The 10,972-nt window shown below is 28.6% G+C and overlaps 1 protein-coding gene across 1 annotated transcript; it reads right to left on the minus strand.

The window, feature by feature from the left end:
- Positions 1-2,445: 2,445 nt before the first annotated feature.
- Positions 2,446-3,752, minus strand: LOC114183281 (allene oxide cyclase, chloroplastic-like). Its single transcript, XM_028070236.2, has 3 exons — positions 3,440-3,752; positions 3,203-3,324; positions 2,446-3,030 (listed from the first exon to the last, which is right to left on the minus strand). The coding sequence occupies exons 1-3, from the start codon at positions 3,657-3,659 to the stop codon at positions 2,629-2,631; spliced, it is 744 nt and encodes a 247-aa protein (XP_027926037.1). The 5' UTR covers positions 3,660-3,752; the 3' UTR covers positions 2,446-2,628.
- Between the last annotated feature and the right edge of the window lie 7,220 nt (positions 3,753-10,972).

Consider the following 10,972-nt stretch of genomic DNA (forward strand, 5'->3'; position numbering starts at 1 on the left):
CGCACAAGGTTAGCCTTAAAGTGTTTCAGGCCTCCTGTTACTCTCAACACTTGAGTCAGTATGCTCTACGTGAGATTAACTAACTCTTTAGAGTGTCAGGATGCAATCCTTACTAAATTATATAATCACCACAAACTCCCACTAACAGGGGTCATGAAATTACATCCTGACCATGAGGCACCATCACTCAACCAATGTGGAATTATGTCCTGACCAATGAGGCACCACCATGAGATCTGACCTAGAGATCCATGGAATTACGCCCTGACCAATCAGGCACCACCACATAGCCATCGTGGAATCACGTCTTGACCGCACCAACACTACAAGATTTCCTAGCTTTAGTAACATTTGTTTAGTTACGTTTACTAAAAATGTTACTATACACATCCTACAGTAATGTTTTCTTAAAAACATTACTAGAAGTGATATTAATTATAATATTGTAACATGTTTTGAAAATGTTACTATAAATAGATAAATTTATTGTATAATACCATTTTACCAATATTATAAGAAATTAATTAAATATAAAATACTACAAGAGTCAATGTTAGTGTAGACAGTCACCAACACCTCCAGCATCGTGTTGACACGAAATGGGGATCGTCCTCTCTGTCTTCGTTCACGGTTTCTTCCATCATCGCCAACCTCCGCAATGCACACGAGGAACAAGAGAGGCGTCACCACCAAACATCAACGAGTGAAGATTTCACTCTAATTCTCGATGAAACACTGGCATTGTGAATCTGATACTCGTTACATGCTTCAATTCATTTTTCTTTTTGGATTATTTTGTCTGTTACCCTAATTTCTGAACTTCTTCTCAATGCTTCACATTCTTGTCGTTGATGAAAAACTCGTTGATCACAAGGTTATTGAACGGTTGCTCAAGATTTCTTCCTGCAAAGGTGACCCGACGTTGCGAATATTGTGTTTGTGATTTTCCCTTGCCAAATTGAGTTTTTCTACTAAAGTTTTGTGTGTGTTTGAAATAGGTGTTTTCAGTTACGATTGTGGAGAGTGGAATGCGTGCTCTTCAACATTTGCGCTTGGACAGAGAGACAGGCTCTCGGGTTGAAACTAGAATTGATGTTATTCTTTTCAAATCCTTGTTGCACAAGGTGCAAGTTGGATGGATTTAAATTGAAATGGGTAAGATATTATGAATGTTTATTTAGTGCAAACTTTGACTTGATTGACATGATATTGATACAAATTTGAACTTTTTACCCCTCGTGGCTTCCTCTTGATATTGCTACGATGTGGCGGCGTGATTGGCTTGAACAATTACTGGCACCCAGTTCTAATACCATAGTACCTAAATTCTCTCATGAGTGTGCTCAACATAGCTAGGTATTTTGAGTATGATTCATTTCATAAATTCAATATTGCTAGATTTCTCTTTGTGAGAACTTCCTAACAATTGTTAACATCTTCTCTTTAGTAAATTTTTTCTGAGATATGTGTACTTATGAGAACTTAAATCCATTTGTTCTCAATCTGGTGAAACTTTGAATGAGAAAGTTATTGTTCAATGACTAAATTTAACATTAGACTATCATTATGTGTATTTTTAAAATATTTTATATTAAAAGATATTCTATATTAGTAACATAACGCCGCCTTTATTAAAAAAAATATATTACTAAAACCTTTTAGTAACAATTTGAAAATGTATCTCTATTTAAAAGAAATGTCATTAAAGATTTTTAGTAACATTTTTATAATGTTACTCTTTTATACAAAAAAATATTACTAAAAATATTTAGTAACATTGTTTAAAATGTTGTATTTTCATTAAATAAATGTTGCTAAAAGTATTTAGTAACACTTTTGTAAATGTCTCAATTGATACGTAAAAATGTCATTAAAAATCATTAGTAACATAGGATATACCTAACATTTGATGGAATATTACTAAATCACATTAGTAACATTTTTTGTAATTTAGTTACATTTTTTATTGCTACTAATAATCATGAATGTAGTAGTGCAAAATCATGGTTCTTCAACCAACATAAATCAACCTAGATAACCAACCATCTCATACTTGTTTCATTGCCAAACTCATTATTATAACCTATAACATCAAAGATTTCATACAACAACTAATCACACTTAGAAAACCATATTTTCTTCTTAATCATTTAACATTGTTCTTCATTATTATTATCTTTTATAAAAACTATTTTACCTTTAGAAATATTTTATTTGTATAAGAGTTGTGAAATAATATCAAAGAATTTTTTCTTTAAAAAAAATAGTTAATAATAATGATATTCATACAATACCAACCATGTGATTTGACGAAAAAAACACATGTTTATAAAATATATACAAAAATTGTATTATAATGACACATGCACATCCACAATCTGAAAACATAAAAACATATTAGGAAAAAAAAAACCACATAGAGCTTTAAAAAGACATAAGAAAGAGTAGCTAAAACATATAAATAATCCAACACCAATGATGGCAAATACAAATTACATAAGATATTTGTTTAAATACGACTAGTGGATCAATGTCAACTTTTTCAGAAACTCCATTACCAAAAGAAAAGCATCAAACACCCACTTATTATTCAGAAACTTATATCAAACTACAAAAAGAAGTTGAACTTTAATCTGTGAAACCAGCAAGGGTGGCATGGGGTTCAAGGGCTTTAGCAGCAGGGGAAGCTTCAACAGATGGAATGGGTTCAACCGTCTTCACAAGAAGTTCTTGAGGCAAATCCTTAATACCTTTTAAGTAGAATGTGTATAAAATTTTGAAAGGATACACAATTTGATGCAATTTTACTTGACCCTTAACTCCCTCAAAAATTCCAGATCCACCCGTCACAGCCAAATATGAATCCTCATAAGTTAAGTAAGGTCCCTGCACTGCTATGTGACCATAATCTCCAAAGTAGAAGCTGAAGATTGCTTCATACCTGTCCCCTTTTTTCTCAGCTTTGTTTTGTATCAAAATGCAAATACCAGATGTTATGCCAATGCGCTTTTGCAAATCTCCCGTGTACAACTGCACATGTTCAAAATCAAAATCAAAATCAATCACAACAACACAACTCACTAGCCTCTATCACATGGAAATCCAACATTTGATTACGTTAACAACTCAAACTTCGGTGGAATAAAACATTAAAAATTCTGAAACTCTGTCTAAATTTTGTCCTGAAACCGAAGAAACTTACCTTGTTGCTGAAGGGGACCAAATCACCAAGAGAATTGACAGTTTTATAGCTCAATCTAAGGTAAACAGGGCTTCCACGGTCTCGCTCGTTGATTTCGTACACACTTAGTTCTTGGACTTTTTCTGCATAGTGATCGAGCAAAGAAACCAAAAGGGTGACGTGAGAGCATGAAGAAGACAAAACTCAATTTAATTTAGCTATAAAGAAACAAAATTGAGAACTGGGTATGTCTATTACCAGAGTCAACAGGCTGAGTCTGGCTTCTGCAAGTGAAAGATTTCTTGGGAACTGAAGTGAAAGAAGAGTGTGGCAAAGTGGAGTTAAGCTTGAGAGTTTTGGTGAGAGAATGGTTGAATGGAGATGAAAGTTTGATATTTGAGGGTGTGAGGAACGAAGATGGTTTGGTAGTGACAGAAGGGATGGTTTTGATGGCATGGCTTGAGAAGGTGGTTGCCATGGTTAAGTTTGTGCTGAGAGTGTTTTTAGATGAGAAGAAAAGAGAAGGTTATGTATGGAATGTGTGATGTGAAGAAGGTAAAGGTGGTTTTGCTATATATAGTGCAAAGTGGTGGCTACAGAGGGAGAAAGAATACTGGGTTAGCAGGTGGACGGTGGAAGAAATGTGTGAATCTTAAGGTGACAATGTGAAAGAGAGACACGTTTGAGAGGGTCAAAGGTTCAATAATGGCTACAAAAGATAGTGGACGGTCTCATGAATAGTGCTTCATTTTCTTATGTTGAGAATCGGCGTGGGTGACACTTGTTTTTGGAGGGGTAATAATAAATTTAAGGTACAAGTTGGTGAACCTTTTGTGTAGGTCTATGAGCTTGTGTTCAATGTGTTTTTTTTTATGGTTTGTTTAAACCGTGCTTGGTTGGACTGCAACGTGTAATTGGGCATGCATGGGTTTTTTACATCTCGAAGAATATGTTATGAGGAATGTGAGTTGTTAAGAAAGACCATGATGAAGTTGCGGATTCTGAAAAAATAAAAATGGACAAACTCTTCATAATGTCTACATACATGTCAGCAATTTATTAGATGAAAAAAAAAAGTTTGATGTAGTTCAAAAAAATATTTAATGTAACTTTAAAAGAATTTTTTTTCAAAATTAAAAAAGAAAAATCGTCAAACTATAATGGTCCGATTGAAAAATGAATGTGTTGCATGAGTTGCGTTCAACACGAGAAAATCAACGTTAGAAGAATGTTGGAGGTTTGATTTTCTGATTCTTCAGTTTATTTCACTTTTTCCTTGACCGCAAAACTAATTTAGTATCTTTTTGGACGGAAAGAAAAATTTCAAGTTTCCTTCTTTCACATTGAATTTTCTTTCTCCGGCTAGAAATCCTTTCTTGAGCATTTCTTTTCATATTTTTCTCATTTAACCATATCCATTATTATATTTTTTGTTAAGAATTTTAAATAATATATTTTATTTTTATACAAAAATTGAAATATTTTATAACAAAACATTTTTTTAAAATTTATGAAAGTAATTAAATTATTTAAAACTAAAAGTTCTTAATTTTTCTTAATTTTTTTTTAAAGTTTCAGATTAATTTATGTCTTTTTATTTGTATTTTTTACTTCGATTTTGGTCAAGAAATTATCAACTTTTTTTAACATTAAAATATTAATTTTTTTTTATAATAATAGTTAGAGAATACTTTTTAATGGATATTAATTAAAAAGTTGGTAAAATAAAGATCAATTAAAGAGTTAATCACTTTAACAAAAGTAAAGTAATTTGTTGTTAGTTCGGCATAACCATTTAATTACTCGAATTTTTATTTTTTGTTATCTATGTGATTTTTTTTTCTTTGATGGTTAATAAGATGATGATGTATTTAATTAAATTTTAGATTTAATTATGTATTTTTTCAAAAAAAATTGCTAAAATTTTTTACTTTTCTAGGATGAAATCTATGGATTTGGAGAATTTGTTTTAGTTAAATATAGTGTCAAATGACCTTTTTCTAATATTTGGATGTTAAAAAAAAAGAGTAGTTTTATTTGTTTTTTTGTGTGGGAATAATATTGAATTTTTCGGTCATTTGTTCTTTCACTATTTTATTATTATGCAAAATGATTGAAGGAAGATTTTCAATATCTACAAATTTTCTGTATGGATTTGGTTGTTTTTGTTTATGACGTTTTCTTGTAGTCTTTTGCTTAAAATGATTAGAATGTTTGTCATTACTGTAGTTATTTGAATGATTTTGAGAATGACAAATCATAGTACATTTTAGTATTAAATTATTTTTACTTATGCCAATTTTCAAATTGAGGACTTAGAATGTATGACTGATAATAAATATAAGAAGCATATGAGTAATGTTATATTTGTCTTTTTATGTGCTGAAATTTATTTTCAATATTCAAATTAGGGAGGGTAGGTGGTTTCATTTGAGGACTTAATATAGCAAACTCCATATGTTAATTAACTTAAGGTGAATATTGACAATGCACTTAGGGGTTGTTCTAATTTAACTTCATGTGTTGGTATTTTTAAAGGAAGTCACACTGAATATCTAGATAATTTAAAGCTTTTTTAGGGGTGTAGGCTTCTATTTATGCATAGTTTATGAGATTTATCTATGCTTTGGAGCATGCTTGGAGGCAGAATTTTCAGAACAGTGGCGGATCTTGACCAAAATATTTGAGAGAGCCAAAATAATATATTTAAAATTTATATATTTAACATTACTCTCACTAATTCAATAAAAATGAATACATAATTCAGTATAGTTATAACTATAAAAGAAACTACACATATCTAAAGGATTGTCCATCATTTTTCATATTTTTGAACTTATCAAATAATTCAATCATAACTAAAATTTTCAACTATTTTTTTCTTCAATATAAATAACCATATTATATGCAAAATATTAATTTTCCATCTTACTAATGTACACATATCGATTCAAAGTCATCACAAGCATTTCATTTCATTGTTATGCGATAAGCAATGATGTTGTCATGTTTTGATCTTCACTTTTATTTTATCCATTTTAAAAAATGAATTTATTCTATTAATTTTCATCAATATACCTATTTAAAAAAAAACAAGTTTAAGACTAAAAAATAATTTATCATAATCTAATAAAAAATTAAGAGATATAACTACTAAACAAAATTATGATAATCAAGTCCACTTAAAAATTGTATATAAAAAATCACATAATACATTATTTACTCTTCTATATTCACTAAAAATAATATACAAAATGTCATGAGATAAAAAATAGTGCTAAATATATTAAACAAGTATTTCACTACCAAGTGAGACAAGAGAAAATTACTTTTTTTTTCTTAAAAAATGAAAGAAAAGATATAAAAAATGATGGCAAAAATAATAATTTTATGTTTAACTTGTTCTTTTGTTTCGGTAACAAAAAAAATTTAGGTAAAAGTGAGAGATAAGTATAACATATGAAAAACTCATAATAAGTATAACATATGAAAAACTCATAAGACAATGGAGAGAGAAAATGAAAATTATCTTAATAATTTTTTTTCTTTATTATATTTGATTTTATGTTTTACTATTTGTTAACATTAAATATTATACTTTATAAAAAAATAAAAAATACCTAATTTATTTTTTATTAATTTTTTAATATAATACTACCTAATTTAAAAAGATACATATAATTTAAATAATTTTAAAATATACGTAATTTAAAAATTTTAAACACATATAATTAAAAAAAGTTGAAAAAGTTTTGGGGCGTGGTCCCACCTACTCCTTAAGAGCTCCGCCATTATTTGAGAAGTTTTGGTTAAATAGTGATTATACTTTATAATTTGTCATGATTTATTTGCTCAACAAATAGTTTCTTCGAATATGAGAGATAAAAGTGTTTTCATGTTTTTCATGATGAAAATTGTTGTCCTCCTAAAATAGCTAATTTGGTTTTTATTCATAGGAAACCATATAAGTGATAGTTGTTTAATGTTTTACGTTCATGTACTTATTTAAAAAAAATTCATAATAGATTTTTTTTGTTTATGTTTTATAAAGTGTAATTTTTATCATAAATTTAGTGTGATATCTCATACTTTGTATTCATTATTTAATTTTAATAAATATTTATATGATCACAAATAATTAATGAGCTTTAGAGTATAATTTATAATGTTGCCTAACATAACAAAAAAAAGTTCAATTTATATTAACTTAACTAATTTTAATCCACAGAAAAAAAAGTTTTACGTCGACCTTAATAAAAAAAGTTTGTAAATATAAATTAATGAATTTATAAATTTTAATATAAATTAAAATTAATTATAATATTATTACTATTAATAGTTTTTAACCATTAAGATTTATAGATAATTTTAATTTTTTAATACCTATAGAGGTGCGGGAGGAAGGTATGGAGGTGTGAAAAGAATGTGGATGTGCGTTGTTTTAATGCTTGACTTAGACTTTTGCATTTTTATTGTTTTGTCAATGGAACAATTCAAAATTAGCCCAGTTTTTGTTATCTGAATGTTGTTTTTTTCCTTTTAGTACCATATGGGCTAATTCATGCTTTATACCCAAGCCCATGGTAAATCTAATTAATTTGAAGATCTATTTGGAGAAAACATCTTTACAAAAAATAATTTATAAAAAAATTAAAAAATAGATTTTGGACAAACTAATGAAAAATTAGTTTCTACAAATTTGTTTATATATCAGATTATTTTATTTTAGGAAAAAAACTGATTTCAGTTGTCTTTACTATTTTATCTATTACAAAATACTTATAAAAAAAAATTACACTGCCCTTGATAAACCAAAGAAGTCGCTCAACATAATTAGTAGAACTATATTTTTAAATATGTTGACCATATAATTTAATTACTAATTTTGTCTATGAAACATGTGTTGATTATATAATTCAATTATTAGCTTTGGTTTAGACGATCACTTTTTTTCTTCTTCATGATTTAATAATATATATCACCTATAATATAATGCACACAAACAATGAAATTATTCACGCAATAATAAACCTTAGTTAAGAATACGAACTAGTAGTAGTATCCAATAATTATAGCTTTGTTAAAGACAAACAACATCTTCAACGATAGCCATATATTAATAAGATCAAAAGGTCAAACATAAATTAATACTAAAAACCGAATATTTGAAGATGTTTTAGTCTTTATAAAATGGTGATATTTGATTTTGATACCTACAACTTTATTTCTTTAATTTCCGTTCTTCTAGAATGTAAATTCTTATTTCAATCCCATTAAAATATTTTATTATTTTTTATCCTTTGAAAATCAAAATCCCTAAAGTTCCTTTTTTATACATATATACTTTTTTTTTAAAGATATTACTTGTTATATTGTATTGCATTACATGTTTACCTGGGGACATTGTACCACATACACCAGCAAATATTATATCGAAACAACTATCAAACACATTAATTATTTCAAATTTAACATAAAAATATAATAAAATTTTAGTTCATTTGAGAGATAAACGTTAAATAATTCTATCACAAACTAAAAATAAACTTTATTAGTTTTACAATGTAAAAACGTATTTAACTCTAAATTAATAAAAAGATTGGCACTGATCAGTATATATGATATAACATTCATGCTTTTAGCATGGCTAGCAAATAGTTTTTGTTCCGAACTTTTCTTGTTAAAGGGAAACAAATTTTAAATTCGTGATAACATTTTTACGAAAAGAGTAATTTCAATAAGAATAATGATATTTTAATCTATTTTTTTTTATCTATTTTTAATCCATCACTTCAATTATCATTAGATCATCACATCATATCACTAAAAAAAATCAAAATAAATAATCTAATAATAATTGAAGTAATAAGTTAAAAGTGAGTTAAAATATCATTATCTTTTTAATAAATAATAACATCATAAAATAACGACAATTTGTAATGAAGATATATCATGAAGAAAGTTTTTGTTCGCATTACATGTTTAACACATAGTACCAAAATATTTTGACATAAACATTCCCTATAATTGTTCCACACATTGCTTTTAATCTAATAAATGAAATTAAGATTCTTAATTAATATCTCATCCAATGGTAGGAGAGTCCGTAATTAATTCTGTAATCTCATAAAACTGATATTTAATTAGAATTACGTACTAGCTAGCATTCTCCTAGTACATTGTCTTGTATGGAATGAATGTAACCAAGTACACTGAACCGTACCAATGTGGTTATACGTGCATAATCTTTGATCAAACCAAGAAATTTAGAAGATCAGGTATCAGTTTGTTTTGATTATTTTATCTGGAAAAGAATACGAGAATGTTAATGAAGAAATAGGATTTTACAGAAACATGGAATGGACAATAGGGTTACAAACTGTGAACGCCAAGCAAAAAATCTAGGTGTGTCCACAGTTTCAAAGGCAGTAACCATGCCCCTCACGAGCATTTCACGTGCTCCAATGTCTTCTTAATGCTTTACAGCTTTGCGTTTTGGTCCATTAAGATATTCTCAGACCAAACCCCCCAAAGGAACATGGTTCAGACAAGTTTGGTAGTGATGCCCTTCTCCACATTTTTAAACTCCCCATGTCCCTTATGCTTACACCCTTCAATTAATTCTTCCACACCTAACTCAAATGCAAACAAATCTTAACGACGTTAAAAGTTTTATATCGACCAGCTATAAGATCAATTTATAATATATAAATAGATATAAATTAATTTTGTAAAATTGAATTAGACTTCGTACGAAACCGAGTAACGTATATCCGGATAAGCTATCTTATTGTCTCTTTTTTGAAGTTTCTTTATTTTATTCGGAGAAGGATAAGTTATCTTAATAATGCAACTTAACTTAAGTTTCATCGTGTACGAAGAGGGAAAGAATAATCATTAATTTGATATTTTGTCAGCATATGTAAGAGAAGTTAACTCGAAGGAATGTATATTGTTTGAATATTATGCCACTGTATATACTTAATTAAGCACGACAAAGCTTTCGTTTAAGGTTCCAAAGAGAAAAGAAATAAAATAGAATAATAGAAAACGGAAGCTGCAATTCTAAGTGATATGGGTGGAGCACAAGACACAACCTGTGGGATTATGCTTCTTCTTAAATTAAGACGAAACCCTAAATGTCGAAGCAATTGGTCGGGTTTGAACAAGTCTGGTTAGATTAATTTTTTTAGTATCTTTTACTGCATACAAATTTTTGACTTCAAACTCAGCAGATAAAAATCTGAATGGAAATAAAAGATGGATTAAATATCTTTGATCTTTCTCCATATTTATTTACAGACAGTGAGAGAATCTTGCTCATTGCCACACGATTAAGCACATTAGGCCATAACTCGTGGAGCCACAGCCATTTTACATTTATACTATGATGTCCTTTAAGATAACCCTCTCTGACACACCCTTGTCTTTATATCCCATATTTGAAATCACATGCCTAACTTTGACTATTAGCCTGCCATTACAGTTTTCAGACGAACTACTGTAAGATAGAATGTGAAGTTTTGCAAGAACATGAACATTAATTAACTTTAGACAATTAATAACAAATCACCATGAACTTATTAGTTACAATAATTTCTTTCAAATGAGTCCATGATTGGATTTTGAAGTAGAGGAAACTTCATCACTCGGGTATAGGTGTGAGGAATAATTGGAGAATATAGTCAAAGGACATGACAAGGAAGCTTCGTTGTTTCTTGGCCTAATTATGAGGTTGAAAACCATGGAGAGGGCTCAAAAATCTAAGGTAATAACATTGGTGTTTTACTT

This window comes from Vigna unguiculata, chromosome 5 (genome assembly GCF_037176805.1).
Source record: "Vigna unguiculata cultivar grain cowpea cultivar isolate G323 ecotype 2 chromosome 5, ASM3717680v1, whole genome shotgun sequence".
In the NCBI taxonomy this organism is placed as follows: Eukaryota; Viridiplantae; Streptophyta; class Magnoliopsida; order Fabales; family Fabaceae; genus Vigna; species Vigna unguiculata.